Raw genomic sequence first — 18068 nt, forward strand, 5'->3', positions numbered from 1 at the left:
TCCTTCAAGACAGCAAGAGCTGGCCTGGCTTGCACGACTCCCTGGTTCACATGCATATTTGGAACAGAGTAGAGACCATTTAGTTCCGTAATGTGCGGTGATGCCTTTCTCAATATCACTAACATCAGATAGCTGTTCTAATTCATTAAAATAACTTAGCCTAGAATGTTTGGATGCTTAATGGCTGGGATAGTATGTAGACATAATTTGGAATAGACAGATAATGGTTATAATAGCAACAACATTGTTGTACTAGCTGAATCACCTATTTTTGGGGGCAACTAGTAACTATTCCTAGTTAACTTTAAACATTTATTGAGTGCCTATCATTTCCAGGTACTCAGGGTACAAAGATGAATAAGTAGGGTATCCACCCTTTGAGGTATCCACACTGTAGTTAGGGAGAGGGCCATGTGAAAATCAAATAGTTAAGGTACAATCTGTTAGTTGCAATTACAGTTCTGGGCTGTAGAAGCTGAAAAGTGGCAGAAATCAAGTGCCTGGCATGGCCAAACCGCTTCAGCCAATGGAAAATCATCTAGAAAATATCACCTGAAACGTGTTAATTTTTTAATAATCAATAGATGCCCTAAGTAAATGTACTATTCTTCAGTGGTATTATAATCACCTCTTAATAAAACTACTAAAAGCTATAATCACTTCCTATTAGCTGTTATTATCTCATTCACGTTTAATACTTAAAGGACCTAATCAAATAGGGATCTGTTTACAGACCTTCTTCCTGGCAAAAGCAGACCATTTTTCCTTTTTTAAAATTTGCATTCATGTTCTTTACCACCCTGCAATGATAGAGCAAATAAGCCCCTATACAGATGTGATCCAACCCACACCTCTTCCCTTTAATCCACATATTTTAAGGACTCCTCCTGTAGGCAGCCAGGTAGTAAATAATGTGAGAAGTTAGGCACACTGTTAACATGAATTTTAAAATGATTCCATTATCAAGGCACACAAATCCTTCACTCTACTCGAATACACTTTGTAATCAAAAGCACTTGCATCGGGCTGACCTCTATTAGTAAATCTCTAAAGCACTGAGTAAGGGTCCGAATGGTTTAATTCAACTCTCACATTAAGTCCCTACAATCTCTGCGATATCAAATAAAGATGAGAGAAATTGTTGCCTCTGCATAGTTTTGTACACATTATATAAATGTGTAAATGTGTAAATGAGTAAAATGAGTGACAAGGGATGCAGGCATCTTGACAAAATATCTAATCAATAGTAAAACAATCCACATTTCACTTGGCTGTGCCACAAACTATGTGGCCTTGGACGAGACAATCAAGTCTTTGAATCTCCTATGTGACAAATGGACAGACTATTTTTTGTATTTTGAGGGGGAAAAAATAAACTAAATAAATGGAACTGAACTGGATGCTCTCTAGAGTTACTGTAGGCTCAAAGATTACGGAAGCTTCTAAAAAATGTCTTTTAGGAATTTTCTCTACCCTTTCATCTCAAGCTGTAAAATGAAATCCCACTGTCAAATCATTTCCAGACATCTGGAAATCCTAATCCATTCCCAGGGGAAGATACTAAGGCAGTTAACCATTAAGCTGTTATTGGTGAATCACATGTTCTAAGCGGCCACTTGCTGGGCCCTATTTAGTGTCACAACCACGACCTGTAAATAATAGAGGCATTTGAGAAACTCATTAACTTTTAGAACCCTACGCAACAGTTTATCATATCAGACAGATCTACTAGAGAAATCCCAATAGGAATTCATGTGTTCCTAGGCATAGAAAACCTCACCAGGGAAGGAAGATCTGAAAGAAAAAGACACATCATTCTTCAAAATACTCTCTATTGAAGAACTTGGTAAATGGTACACTGAAATGAAAACAGCCCTCCACACTTACAACCTAACAGACTTTCAATGATAATAATACACTTATCCAGGTCCACATACAGCCAAGCACATGCCCTGTGTGCATGTTTCTGTGTGTGTGTCCTAACTAATTGGCACAGCCAAAGCGATTATTGTAAATAAAAGGCACGTTTTCAAAGGAATCATCACAAAAACCCCAAATAGGAAAAAAGAACAGGGAAGCCCACAAAGTAGGTCAAGCCAGTGTCAAACTAGAAATCACAGCAAATCAGTAAACATTTTGAGTAATAACCTTATTTGAAGTTCCAAAAACCACTCAAAAGATGCTTGTAAAGTAAAACAAAATCGTGAGACTAATAGACAGAGGGACCCATGGGGGAAAAGATAAGCTCGAGTTATAGGGGAAAAAAGAAACATTCTCACACGTAATGTATCTTAACAAAGGGTATAGTATAGAAAACAATGCATAAAATATTATTCTGTGCTTATGCTATGTAGTCCAAGTCGCTGCAACTCAAGAAAAACGTGCAGGCATTGAAGGGAAAAAACGGCAATCAGAAGGTTGCTTTTCATCATTGGTTCCTTCTTCAATCAGGTGACTGAAGAAAGGACACAGCACCCAAACAGCAGGAGCAGACAGCAGGCAGTGCTCTGGCTGGGATAAGGTGAGGAGGAGCGGCAACACGGCTGACCTGTGTAACCTTATGGAGATGCAGTTACAGAAAAGACAGGCTTGCTTACCCAGTCTTTTAGAAGCTGCCTCTGAAATCCTTTGGGAAGGGGAGAAATACATCACACAGTGACTCTGGCAGAGAATACTTAAGGGTTCAAAATGGGCTTGGATAAATTCATGAATGGTTGAGATGAACTGAGATTAATCCCCATCCTCTGCAGCTGGTGTTGAGAGAACACCTGCCCGCAGAGCCTCCACCAGTGGAATCTATTTGAAATGGACCAAAGACCTGGCAAGTTCTATTTTTTCACGTTACATGAGAAATATCAAGGTATTATTGATTAAATAGACTTCTAATGGTCGTATTAGGAAAGTCTACATGTTGTGGATTTCAATCACAATACTTCCCCATGAGAAAATTCTGCCCAGTCATTGTCCTTATCTGGTACCTCTACGAGAAAATCTGGATTTACTCTTCATCAAAGCCCTGACAGATTTCTTAAGATGTAATGACCAGAACTAGAAATGAAAAATTTAACAGAGTTGCTTTGAGTGGCTATTTTCAGAATTTTAAGGGTAGAAAGAATTCCAATAGAGAAAATCATAGAACGGGCCCTACACTTCCCAGCAAACACCATCAGACATTGAGATTCAATCCAGACTGAACCTGAGGTTAGAAAACCCACGGCAACAACAGATACACAAGTGCGCCTCCTGTGAGTCTGAGACACCGAATAAAACCAAACCAGGATGGAGAACAGAACACAGGGATACGCTGACAACTCAACCAGCAAGAAGAATTTAGGTTTGCCTTAGGGACTGGACGGGCTATGTTAAAGAGCAACTAATTCCATCTTTGAAATGAAATCACAATGGGGTATGATTTCTTTAAAACAACGACATTTGCTCACTAACTTAAAATTAGTTGGCTCTCTAGTTTGATGGAAGTTATTACCTCATTTTTATAGTTGGACACAAACTGTCCAGTCGTTATGGCCAGGGAAGGAACAGTCTCCACTCACGCGGTTTCTACTTCTCTGAGTTCACTGAACCTAATCTAGACGTAGAGACCTGTGATGCTGCTACCTGGGAGAACAGAGGGACCTCTGTTTAATTAAAAGCAAAATCACTTACACTCACTCACTTTAACTATCTAATTGCATTCTTCTCACATGCTATAGGTATTACTTAACCAAAAATCTATTTCCCAGCCAGTCCATTGACTGTATGGCAGAGCAGCCTGTCAGCATTACAGAAATGCTCACAGCAGGAACGTGTTCCAGAGGAGTGGCGCGTCCACAAATAAAGGGACCTTGGTAGGCTCTGTTTCTTAACCACTCTTTAAAGTAGCATTCATTATCCAACAATAACCAATCTTCTCTCTTCTAAAAATCAAAACTGACAAATTGACCTTTATATTCAGAAAAGATTACCAAGTTCAGCAAACCTTACTTCTGGTAGCGGGCTGGCCGGCTTGGTCAGGATTCCTCCCACATAAACAACGTTAGGCAGAGTGGGTCTTGGAAACTCCAGGGCTATATCAGTACACAGCATCCACAGGCTGGACCCGTGGACCAAATCGTACATGGACTTCTCCGGCAGCAGGTTGTACTTCTGCATTATCCTTTCGTATTTGGGAAGAACCAGAAAGCTGACCCCTAATCTGGAAATGAGGTAAACGCCGGTATTTTTCATCCTTTGCAGCAAGTTCATGTGGTCTGTGAGGAGTGAGTTAAACTCTGGGACGTAAGCTAAGGGGGCCGGAGCACCCACCTCAGCAGGATACCAAAGGCCAGTTGAAAATACAGCATATTTAACTCCTAAAAGGTGAGCTATCACAAATCCACACATGTCATTAGGGTCCACCAAGAGCAGGTCAAACTTTTCCTTTTTCAGACCCTGAATCAGGGCTCGGTTGCCAACCATCATGTCACAGTTCTTAGTATAGTGATCCAGTATGTCAAACAGCTCGATTGCTGTCAATCTCCCAGAGAAAATATTCCGCATTTTGGACTGCAGGAAAGCATCCGAGGTGCTACTGTTAAAGATCCCTGGGTAGCGCTGGAGGCTGTAATGATTAGACGGCGCGATGTCTCTGCCTTCGGAGAGCAGGAACACCGTTTGGTGGCCTTGCTCGTGCAAGGCCGAGGCGAGCGTCTTGAAAATGTACATATGGCTTTCAAACATTATTGGCGGCACGATGATGATTTTGGCAGCCTTCGCTATGCCGACAGCACTCCACAGGAGCATGAAATACGCAGTGTAAGACTTCATCGCTGAAATGACAACCAGAAAGCTACTTAGAACAGAATGCGATCTTTACCATTCAAATCACAGAGACTTTTTTTCAAAGTGTCCAATGATCTAAGACTTTAAAGATCACCTTAAAAAATTATCTCAATGTTTATTCTAATTACCTCTTTATTTCTGAAAGATAATTTTTTAAAGCACAGAATTCACAGTAAAGCTGACATAAACTGAAATATATTTTAAACATATCGGTGTTGCAGCACACAATTAAATCACTAATAAAGAATTTTTTAAAATTTGAAATAAAACTCCTATAAGATTGAAAGACAAAAGATCTCTCTTCTTTGAATAATAGCTATGAGATATCTGTGAAACATGTGTTTATCTTTTAATTGAACATCAATGTTAAGCCTAGGAAGAAGAGCCAAGAGTTCTGATTTCTAGGTATAGCAACATGTGTATCTCTTTTTAAATAATTTTATCACAGCAGCTACATTCCCAATTATGACCAAAGCATATCAAATAAAGATGACGTCTTAGAAAACAATTCTTTCAAGTAGCAGTTCTACAGAAAGAACATTTTTCAACAGGAAAAATGATCTTTAATGTGAATTTCTCCCTTATCTAAATACCCTTGAGTATCTTCGCAGCGTCTATTTACGCAATTTCTATCAGCTTGCTGATTCATTTCAGGGCATCATGTAGAAGAGAAGCTTCTAATAGCAAAGTTCAAGAGGGTTAACCGGATCTCAGTAAATGCCTATGGAAGAAGAGACTGATGAAGGGTGCAGCCCAGACCACACTCCTGTGTCGTGCCTACAACTTGGGCGCAAATGGCGAGTCAGATGATGGCTGATCTCCTCACAGCTGGCGCTTCTCTTACCCTTTCATGTTAACAGACCACGTGCAATAGTTAGAGCCATCCTCTACTCTTTTTTAGAAATAAGTACGCTACCCACGGGGTCTGTAAAGTGTGGAAACTCCCCCACCCTACCCAACACAATTTTGACTTAGACTCTAAGTTAGCCTCCACATACAGATCTAAATAAGAATTATCCACGCAAACTGGACACTTTTATGTCAAAGGACTCAAAATACATTTATATGCACATCACCAAATCAGGATCTATTTTTACTCATATCCTACATTAACCATCCTTCTTGTACAAATTCCCACCATCTAAATGCAGTTTTAACAAATATACCTTCTCAACATTCAAAAACTTCAAGCAACCTAAAAAAAAAAAAAAGAAATCAATAGCAGGCAAATGATAGATTCTTCCAATATCAAGGTTAAACTATAAAGGACATTATCTTTACAGGAGCTTTCTCCCTCTCTCCCTCCAAGGAAATTTTCAAACTATTTCTGGATGAGTTGACACTATACCATTAAGCATAAACAGAAGTAGGGGCCGGCCCTGTGGTGTGGTGGTTGAGTTTGGCATGCTCTGCTTCGGTGGTCTGGGTTTGCAGGTTCGGATCCCAGGCACAAACCTATACCACTCGTCAGCCACAGTGAGGAAGTGACCCACATGCAAAATAGAGGAAGACTGGCACAGATGTTAGCTCAAGGCTAATCTTCCTCAAGCAAAAATAGAGGAAAATTGGCAACAGATGTTAGCTCAGGACAAATCTTCCTCAGCAAAAAGTAAAAAAAAGAAACAGAAGTAATGCACATTATAAACATATATAAGCCTATGTTAAATGTTGACGAAATTAACATGAAGGCTTTAAAAAAACAAATTTGGAGGAAACACTGACGTTTCTACAGCAATCAAGTAAGTTTATGCATTAATCACAAAGTCAGTAAAGGAAGAGAATGAGGTGGCCACTCTTGGAGAAAACTGTGCAGGCCTTTATTCTACTGTACTGTCTCTCCAATGGGTGTTTCTGGTGTAGCCTTCTTCCAACACCAGGGAAGAAAAAAATTGAGGCTTTTAAGCAGATGTTATTAATTTCAGGGATGAGATTTATGCAAAAACAGTTATTTCAGCAGCTACTGCTCACTGCTGTGATTAACACTGCCCGCCACTGTTTGCATGTCCAAGAAGATATACGGAATGATGGACCAAAGGTGGGCAGCCGCTCTCCCGCCTGTGTTTTGCATCTAGCTGAGCAGACAGTGAGCACGCTCAGTTGGCTCAGCTACAGTTAACACTATTACTTTATCCATCACAAATAGCTTAGAAATAAAACAAACAATAATAGCAGGGAAAGAAATCCTTTCACTGTGTTTATTTTATTCTTCCTTTTTTTATTTTAATATTTTATTTCAGTAATTCCTACAAAATAAGAAATTGCACAAAATGGTTTTTTTGAGGCAAAACTACCCATGTTCTAGGACAGCACCATCCAATAGCCTTTCTGTGGTAATGAAAATGGTCTATATCCTCACTGTCCAATATGGCAGCCTCCTCTGGGCAGCTGCAACGTGGTGTGACTGAGGAAGGGAATTTTAAATTTTATTTAATTTAGTCACATGTGGCTAAAATAATTTTGTACTCATGGCTACCATCCTAAAATGAGGTTAGAAACAGTACATAGATTCTGTACATATAGATTCTAAATAACTTCAAAAATACCAACATTCATGTGGCAAAATGTCTTCTAAAAATGATGTCTACTATATCTTCATATGTCTCAAGCAAAAATACTGATTATCAACAAATAAGCAGCATTTGCACAAGCATGTAATTCTGCTGTTCTAAAACAAAATCGATTATGAAGGACCATGAGAGCACTTTAATTTCATAAACATCATTGTGGTGCATAAGAATGACTAACACAACCATCAACAAACAGTGAGATTCTTGCTAGTTGAGAATCATCAGAGTATGTCTACTGATAAGCTGGACTTCATTTATAATAAGAACTTCTGCTCTGAGAAAGATAACGCCAAGAGCATGAGAAGACAAGCAACAGATTGGGAGAAAATATTTGCAAAAGACATATCTGATAAAGGACTGTTAGCCAAAATATATAAAGAACTCTTAAAACTCAACAATAAGAAAACAAACAGCCTGATTTAAAAATGGACTAAAGAGGGGCTGGCCCCGTGGCCTAGTGGTTAAGTTCGCGCTCTCCGCTGCAGGCGGCCCAGTGTTTCGTTGGTTTGAATCCTGGGCGCGGACATGGCACTGCTCATCAAACCACGCTGAGGCAGCGTCCCACATGCCACAACTAGAAGGACCCACAACGAAGAATATACAACTATGGACTGGGGGGCTTTGGGGAGAAAAAGGAAAAAATAAAATCTTTAAAAAAAAATGGACTAAAGACCTTAATAGATCCCTCATCAAAGATGTACAGATGGCAAATAAGGATATGAAAAAAGCCTCCACATCATCTGTCATCAGGGAAGTGCAAATTAAAACAACGATGAGATAACTACTACACACCTACTACAATGGCCAAAATCCAGAATATTGACACCACCAAATGCTGGAGAGGATATGGAGCCACAGGACTCTCATTCATCGCCGGTGGGAATGCAAAATGGTACAGCCACTTTGGGAGACAGTTCGGTGGTTTCTTGCAAAACTAAACATACTCTTACCATATGATCCAGCCATTGTGCTCCTTGGTATTTACCAAGAGTAGCTGAAAACTTTTGTCCACATAAAAACCTGCACACAGATATTTAGAGCAGCTTTATTCATAACTGCCAAAACTTGGAAGTAACCAAGACATCCTCTAGCAAGTGAATGGAAAAATAAACTGGGGTCCATCCAGATAATGGAGTATTATTCAGTGCTAAAAAACAGATGAGCTATCAAGGCATGAAAAGATGAGGAAACTTAAATGCATATTGCTAAGTGAAAGAAGCCAATCTGAAAAGGCTACATACTGTATGATTCCAACCACATGACATTTTGGGAAAGGCAAAACAGGGAGACAGTAAAAATATTGGTGGTTTCCAGGGGTTGCAGGAGAGGGAGGGATGAACAGGTGGAGCAGAGAGGATTTTAGGGCAGTGAAACTATTCTGTAAGACGTGCAATGTCATTATACATTTGTCCAAACCCACAGAATATACAACACCAAGAGTGAACCCTAATGTAAAGTATGGACTATGGGAGACAATGTGTCGATGCAGATTCATCAGTCATAACAAATGTACCACTGTGGTGCAAGATGTTGACAGTGGAGGAAGGTGTGCATATGTGGTGGCAAGGGGTATATGCAAATTCTGCACTTTCTGCTCAATTTTGCTGTGAACATAAAACTGCTCTAAAAAATAAAGTTGATTAATTTAAGAAAAAAATTTTAAGCAACCTGAAAAAAACCCTTAAATTAATGGAGAAAAAAATAATAAAAAAAAGGATGTGGATGTACCAAATGCACTATAAACAAAATTAAATGGAAAATATCTTAGAAAAACAACATGCTTACAACATACACAATATACACACATATTAGACATACATACATAATAGACATTTAATTTCCATAAGCATTTTCATGAAGTCATTCTTTAGGGAAGGATTATATTGTTACTAATTCCAAGCCTTTGGAGATATGTTAAATTCCCAAAAAACTGGAGACTGGTTAAATAAATCATCATCCATTCATACAATGCAGCCAGTAAAATAATCTTGCCAAAGAATATTTAACGGCATAGAAAGATATTCAAGATTTACTAATGACTGAAAATTCGGTTACTAAACTAGACATACAGCATGTACTATTGTAAAAGATATCTATGTATACATACAAAGGAACGATAAGGACCAAAAGGGCAGTGTTTTTGTCTGAATAGTGCAAACTATAAAGGATTTTAATTTTTTCTACAATGGACATAGCTACTCTTCTCTTAATAAAATTAATAAGTATCATTTTTAAATAACATGTGATAAAAAAGATCTCATTCACAATAACAATAAAGTAGATAAAATACCCTTAAAATTAACTAAAAAGGCGGGGCCAGCCCAGGGGCGTAGCAGTTAAGTTCACACACTCCACTTCAGCGGCCCATGCTTCACAGGTTCCGATCTCAGGCACAGACCTATACACTGCTTATCAAGCCATGCTGTGGCAGGTGCCCCACATATAAAATGGAAGAAGATGGGCATGGATGTTAGCTCAGGGTCAGTCTTCCTCAGCAAAAAAGAGGAGGATTGGCGGCAGATGTTAGCTCAGGGCTAATCTTCCTGAAAAAACAAAAAATTAACTAAAAAGGATATTTGTTGGCTATGCTAAGTATAGCAAGCCTTTCCCTGAAGATATATGCATAGAAATAACACTAACTGTATAGCAATATTGTACTATTTTAATGGAAGACGATATTCCAAAAAAGCCAATCCTTCTGATATTATAAATAGACTGAACAAATTCCTCTCAAAATCCTACTGGACGGTTTATTTTGTTTTGCTTGGAATTTTACCAAATTATACCCATGTTCATTTGTTAGAATAAGCAAAGAAGAGAGAATACACTTTTGAAAAAGAAACAGTAATGACTTGGGACAGCAAGGTAAATATTAAAACGTATTCTAAAAAACACTCTGGAACTAGCCCAAGAATCTAGTTCAAATCAGTAAATGAGAGTAGGTAGGCTGTAAGAATTTCCTGAATAAATATGAACATAATATGGGATGAAGGAAATACCGCAAGTAGATGAGGAAGGAACAACATATTTGATATGAAGTATTACAAATTGGCTTTATATTTGAGAAACAAGATCACTAAATTATTTACCTTAGACATTTCCCAAAGTAAATCAGATCAAATAGTGTTCAAAAAAATTCCTAAATAAAGCCATTAAAAGTGTTGAGCTTTAACTGATCTCTGGAAAGAGAAAAAAATTCTGAGCATAAAGGGAAAAAAAAAAGCTACTATTACAAATATCACTAGATTGAATACATAATCATTAAATACTTTTGGAATGTGTAAAACATCTGGAGCAGAGGTTTCCAGTCCAAGATGGCTGACTGAATGCAAGTGTTCTACTCCTTTCCTCCCAAAGCTCCTTTGGAAGTTACAGCAAAGAATAGAAAACGGAAAAAGACCTAAAGTCTCTGAGGACGGGTGTGAGGAGACGGGGTGTGAGCAGGGCCACAGTCATCAGTGGAAGGGGTTTTTGACAAATTTGTAGAAAATGAATGCTAAGAATGGCTTATTGAGGAATAAAAGTGACTGGAGGAAGTCAGGACCCAGGACACACAGAGGAGAAGCCCCCCGCAGAGATGAAAAGTGCTTCCAGAACAGCCGAGAGCATAAATGGACAAGTGGATGTGTCAGGAGGGCAGTAGCGGGAGGTAGGAGGAAACCAAGGGGAGGATCTCTCGAAAGAGGAGCCCCGCCAGTTTTCCCTCTACCACAGCTCCCTTCACTCCCACAGGGCAAAGCAGGGGCGGGCGCATTTACCCCCAAAAGAAAAATGCAGATCAGTTCTCTAGATAAAGTGGACAGTCCGCCCGAAGAGGGATTAGAACTGACAACTCAGGGTAAAACCCTCCTAATGTTGGTAAATGGCAGGTGCACATGGCTCGCCATCTGTGCATCCTGGAGACACTGGTCATGAATGTGTCACACCCACCCCCGCACAGTTCGAACTCACCCTCCCAGCCAGTCCCAGGGAGCTTAAAACTCACTGAATGACTGAACAAATGAAAAACCAGATTTTACTTTCATAAAATTAGCAAGGATGCCATTTTTAATGATAATGCTCCGCCCTTGCAAAGGTATACCATAGTCTTAAGCAGTTAATGAAAATGTAAATGGATAAAAGGTTCTGAAAAACAAGTGGCACACTATTTTACATTTATGAGACTACTCTAAATCAGAAATGCCAACGCGTATGTACAAAGATGTTCCCTGAATTCACTTCCACCAACAAACAGCCAGAAACCACAAAGAATCCAGCAGTAGAGGCTCAATCAAATTATAGTACATTTTACAATGGAATATTACAGAACCACCAAAAACCACGTTTTAAAAAAATTTTAGTATGAGAAAATGCTCATAACACTAAGAAAGCAAGAAACAAAATTATATATATAACATACATACAAGTATACATAAAATGACTAAAATGAAAACAAAGTAAATATCAAACTTTTATCTGTAGTAAATTTGGATTGTAAAATTAAGTGATTTTGTTTTCTTTTCTTATTTATATATTTCTGGATTTTTGAATTTATCTACCAAAAATACATAATATCTATAACATACTCATTGAATTTACACACCCCTTGAGCTGGAGCCTTCCTCTCACTCTCCCTTGGGAGTCCAGTGCCGTAGAACATCGTCTCTATTTGCTGGGCTCCACTTATCCCCCCAACGATTACAGTCTGCACTGACTCCACCACAACTCTGCCCCAACGCTCACCATCAAGGGCACCACATACCTCCTCGTGTTCACACGAATGCCCTTTCTCCCAGCACTTACCTGACGGGACTTCTCTCTAACACTAGACACTACGGATCCCCTCCTCCTCCAAACTCTCCCTTGGCTTTTGAGATGCTACTGCTACTTGACTGCACCCCACTGCCAGAGTATCGAAGAACATCCAACATTCAAATTTTTATTTTCATGATTTTCATTTTCAAATTTCATTTTTCACATCAGCCCACCCTTTCTTCTTTACATTAAAAATTATTTCTATGCCTGCATTCAAGACAAGAAACAATGCCAGTTTTAGTAAGTGTGCCCATCCCTCACCAGAGGAAAGCCACTCAACATTTCAGTGTGAATTAATTTGGGTAAAACAACAAGCAAATCAGGTGGTGCTTTACTTAAATGTTGCATATCCAAGACACTCATTTCCAAGCCAAAGGAAGGGTTGTAAACCCTCAGAGGAGCAGAAAAGCAAGTACAGGGGCCGGCCTGGTGACCGAGTGGTTAAGTTCGCGTGCTCCACTGCAGCAGCCCAGGGTTTCGCCGGTTCGAACCAACATAGCACGGCTCGTTAGGCCGCATTGAGGTGGCGTCCCACATGCCACAACTAGAAGGACTCACAACTAAAAATACACAACTATGTACCGGGGGGGGGGGGGCGGTTTGGGGAAATAAAGCAGAAAAAAAAAAAGAAAGAAGAGCAATTAGATTAGCTGTATTCTTGCTGCTCCTAAACATGGATAAAATTTGACACAAGAACACCCCAATATACTACTGAGACTTTTTTAAAGATGAAAAATAGACTATATGAATCTCTTATTTTTCCCATTTTCTCAAACAAGAGTCTAAAATACCAGAGTCTAACACCATATTAGACCTCTTACTTTAAAATGCTATTTCCATCTACTTATTAAAAAAGAAATTAGGGGGATCACCTTTGGCCACCACTTGAAAGAATCGTTCCTCTGGCTTTTCCTATTTGGGGTTAGATCATTAATTACTCTGAAGTGGAAAGCACAGAAGAGGATGAACTATATAGGGGGAAAAAACGACAAGCATATAAACTACAGGAAAAAATTTAGGTTTTGACCACCTACCATCCTGGCAGCTCAGCAATTTATAGTCTATCAATTTAAACAAGAACTAAAGTGTTTTCACATTAAAGGAAAAACAAAATAAGGCCTAATGGGAAATTTAAAATTGTGTCTGTACATGGTGAATTGGGTTATTTAGAAAACTGAAGTGGATGATTTAGTCCCCAAAGCAGATTACGTAGATTGGCAAGGCAAACAGCTGAAATTCTTAAGACTTTTAAGTTTCCCTGGCATTTAGTATTACGTGGACTGAAATAACATGAAAAAGTGTATCAATCATAACTGCCGCCTGAGGTCAACCTCAGTACCACATGAAATACTGTTAGAGTAATTTCATCTTTCTTCAGAGCACCTTCTGTAAGGAAGCCTTGTAAGTAAAACAAAAAATAAATCCAGCAAAGTAAACACTAATCGAGCATCATTTCTAGTGCTTTTAAATTTTTAAATTTTAAATATATATAAATTTTAAAAATCCATTTTTCTGTATCCCTTTAGTGCAACTTAACCTCCAAAAGGGTAGAGATTTTAGTAAAAGATCTTAACTCTTTTATTCTCATTGCCTAATCATGTGGTAAATGCTCAATAAAGATGTACTGAATGAGTGACTGTGACTGTGATTTTGAGCCAGGATATGTGGTTGGACCAAAGGCACCTCCACTAACGGCCCTATATTTTTTCCTTTAATTTTAAATGAATAAACTTGTAATTACACCAATTGCTTTGCTTCTGAACAAAATTCTAAATCCAAAGCTTCTACCCAAGGCACTGAAGTTAGTTACACATCTCGATGGCAGAGAAAACCTCTGGGGTGATGGGTACTGCAGTCAGGGGGACAAAAGGAGAAGTCAAAGTACAGATTTTATTACTTTTTCTTAATCTAGGGGTCTTTTTTCATCTTATTTGTTAACTTCTTACATATTCACAGCAATGTTGTAAATAACCAAGAAAATTACCATTATATTAAGTAACAAGCCTATGAAAGGCAGCTGAAATTTGTTGCCACACATAAGCATGTCAGATGCAGCTGTGGCATATCTTTTACTCCTTTTCTAGTATCGGAATCCTGTTAGCTTGGCTCACAGCCAAAAATACTACCACCATTTCCCAGCCTCTCGAGGAGTAGTTTTAGCCATATAAGTGAGTTCTAGTAAACAGGCACGGGATGGAAGCAGAAGTGATATGTGCAATTTCTAATTTATGCCCTTGGAGATTTCACCTTCCTGCTGGATGGAATGAGGACGTGGTAATGATTAACATCCTGGACCATGCAGAGAGAAGTATAAACCAGGCAAGGTGTAATAACAAAGATACTTGAGCAGACACTGTGGAACCAGAATATCAGCCCTGCCCACTCATGTCCATTGTGACCATTATCTGTGGCGAGGCAACTAAAGTACCTTTTCGAAGCCACTGTTATACTGAGTCTCTGTTTCCAGCACTAGGGTCATCAACCATCCTGGTTTGCCCAGAACTGAGGGGTTTCCCAGGATAGGGGACTTTCAATGCTAAAACCAGGAAAGTCCTGGGCAAACCAGAATGAGCTAGTCACCCTATAGCTCAGATCTACATTTTAACACAAAACTATCAGTACACAGCAGCTCTTGAAAGAGCAGTATTATGCACCATGTCCTTCCCTGCATCACAGGCTCTATGGGCATTATCTAATTTACAGAGAGACCATACAAAGGCAAAAATAGTTGTTCCCATTTTACAGATAAAGGAGAATAAGACTGAGGATGAGAACTTGAGAAAGATCTAGCTAGCATCTAGGACATTGCAGAGTTTTGTACTCATTTTTAATCCACTTTTATCCCACCATGTGAAGAGAGGAAGAAAATAAAGCTGAAAAAACATATTGTCACTGAGGGAAAATTAGGGGGAAACTCAGCTTTATTGCTACAGGGCTGTTAAATAGCCCAGGTTTAAATATTTAGCTTTCATGGGTAGGCACTATCTTGTGTTCTGAAGTTAATTATGACTGTCTGTTTGTAAATAAACTACGAAAGCAAAGAGTCCCCTAAGTTCATACTGTGAAATGGGAACATCTTGCCTTGGGGTGGGGGGGCAGGGAGAGAGAATTTAGAAGGCCACTTGCTATTGGCACATGCTCCCCCACCACACAAAAAGTGATGATCTGGCAATAGTCTGGCATCTTTAATTAATTAAGAGTGCAACCTGGGGGAAAACACTAGATTGGGAGTAGAACAACTCAAGCTGGCTGTTGACGGTTAATAAATAAGGACAGGTAACTCTCAGATTTTCAAAGTCTGACATTTTACCAAATTAATGATTTTGGTTCATTCAGAAAAATTAAAGAAACTTATTTATTTGTATGGTAGTGCATAGTTTAACTACAGAAATACAACTGGAATATGCTGAATGCAAAGGAAGAAATTTGGTTCCATTTCACAAATTTAATAAAAGAAATTAATCCAAAGCTGCTTGTCAAAAGTTTTTAGTCAAAATTTCTAACACAGGCAATTTTGCTTTTTATTTTATTTTATTGGTCTAATAACAAAATCGTTTGAAAGGGCATGATGGAAAATATTCTATTATTAATCTTATATTCCCTATAGCAACATGTCACCTTACAGAAAATACGGCACATAAATTTCTAGCAGTACCACACAAGCAGGTCTTTCTTTATATACACAAAGTACTGAAAGGAATAAACCACTGGCGATACCATTCAAAAACTTCAATTCTGCACCGGGGACTCTGATGAGCGCCAAGGGGCACACAAAACCCTCCTCTCGAAACAGAGGTTATAAAGAATTTTTGTTGTTGTCGTTTTTTGCTGTGTTGCTGTCGCAGCATTCCAAGCCAGCTGCACTCACCACTTTCCTACCCCACCAGTATCTGCAGTTGTCTCTTTTCAGACATCTACAGTACAGGTGGTGAAGCTGTAAGGAGAAACGCAATGCTGCTCGCTCATCAGTGACAGCCCGCCCGGGCCCACCTGGGGCACTTCTCCGAAAGCATCAGGTGGGAAGGGAAGATAAAAACAAGAAAATAGAGAGGAAAGACAAATAGGATAATATGGATACCAACAGACATTGCATTCAGGACCTTGTATATAATATGTATCCAATTAAGGCTTGATGATGGTGACTAAATTTAACCATATTACACACACAAATTTAATCACCTAATGGTTCTCAAACGTTCATATCCAAAAGAATCCCCCGGGGTGCCTAGTGAAAATGCAGATTCCAGCATCTCTTCACACAGGCTGTTATGAAACCTGGGGAGAAACCCCCAAATCTGCATTTTTAATAAGCAGCAGGAGATTTTGATGCAAATCAACCACCAAGTGGAAAGACAAGGATCTAATAATTCTTACGTGCAATGAGAGAAATATGTGACGCCACAGACATATGGATCTGAAACATAAAGACCTGAGTTAAATTCCAGTTGTCCCGGGGATTCGGAAAAGCCTAACGCCCAGCTCCAGATCCTGAGAAACTCAGAAGAAACAAAGCACTTGCAACCTCCCAGGAGCACATGCATATAGTTTTAGTAATTTATAAGGACGTGGCAGTACCTTTCCATTTTCACTCAGTTCAATACTACACATTCAGCTTTCCTGTTATCACTTCATTACACAAATTATATGATAATTTGAAATATTGGTATATTAGTAAAGTACTATCAATGTCACTTTAGACAGATAATTTAAATAAACGTCAATGTGTATTTAAAATTTTGGTTTTTTGCATATGTGTCATATTTGAGTAACCTAAGACTGTCTTTTCAGGTAGCTCACATTTCAAGTTGTTTACATTATGAAAATAATATTGTAAATGACCCTACAATGAAGTCCCTATAATGAAAGGAAACATAAAGATATATATGGCATGTAACTATGAATCTCAAAATCTGTAATTTAGGCCAAGTTATTTACTTTCTCTGCACCTACTTTCCTTCACCTGTCAGGTGAGGCTATTAAATTAGGTGGTTCTAAAGATCCCTTACAATTCTAAAACTTATCTGAAAAATGAGTTTAGGAATAGGTTTAACAAGATTGGTATGATTTGGTTCATAAAAGTAGTTAAGATCAGATCAATGGATGCTAAGGCAAAAAAATGAAATTCATCCTGATTTTAAACATTATGTCACAGAGAATCTTTAATGTGAAGACAAATTTCATAAGGATACTGTTAAAATGCAAATTCTGATTTATCTGCATTTCGTCTGGTGTGGGGTCCCAAACTATTTATTTCTAACAAGCTCTCTGGTACTGTGGGATGCTGCCCGTGCACGGACTGCACCTGAGTAAGCGAGGATTTAGAGTAAAGCCAAGGGGTAGAATTAAGATAATAAAACAGGATCGATAACACGGTCAGCCAGTCAACAATACCAATAACTTAGTGGAAAACAAATTATTTTTTGATCATACATAGACAAGACAATTTGCTTAAAACAACGAAAGGTTCTGATGGATCTAACATACAATTTTTTTAAGGGATTGATATGCGGCAGGTGAGCCAATCTTTGAACATATGGCTATTTTCCAGTGGCTCTCAACTCTGACTGCACATTATAATCACCTCGGGAGCTTGTAAAAATTAGACATGCCTGAAAACCTGCCACCCCCAACCTAGATCAATTAGACATTTTGGGGATGAGGCTCAGGTCTTAGCATATTTTGCTTTTTTTAATGATTCCCAGGTGATTATAATATTGAGCACCACTGAGCTACACTGACAAAGTCACAGCAAAATACACAGAAGTAAACAACGATTCCAACCCATTTTGTTGTTGTTATTGTTTTTATATAAATTGAGGAACTATGTGCGTGTGTGTGTCTGAACTAAGAATACTTGACTATGCCTACATAATCAATTAGTAAATAAAA

At 38.7% G+C, this 18068-nt stretch overlaps 1 protein-coding gene across 3 annotated transcripts in view; it reads right to left on the reverse strand.

The window, feature by feature from the left end:
* Positions 1–18068, reverse strand: part of UGT8 (UDP glycosyltransferase 8) — an 80375-nt gene that overhangs the window by 48646 nt on the left and 13661 nt on the right. For 2 of the 3 annotated variants that reach the window (XM_023636653.2, XM_023636654.2), the window contains exon 2: positions 3982–4805. In XM_023636653.2, the coding sequence (XP_023492421.1) occupies positions 3982–4803 (822 nt within the window). In that variant the 5' untranslated portion in view covers positions 4804–4805. Of the gene's footprint in view, positions 1–3981; positions 4806–5984; positions 6009–18068 lie in introns of those variants that run through there. The other variant, XM_070259712.1, reaches the window with a different exon arrangement.

The sequence above is a fragment of the Equus caballus genome, chromosome 2 (assembly GCF_041296265.1).
Source record: "Equus caballus isolate H_3958 breed thoroughbred chromosome 2, TB-T2T, whole genome shotgun sequence".
Taxonomy (NCBI): domain Eukaryota; kingdom Metazoa; phylum Chordata; class Mammalia; order Perissodactyla; family Equidae; genus Equus; species Equus caballus.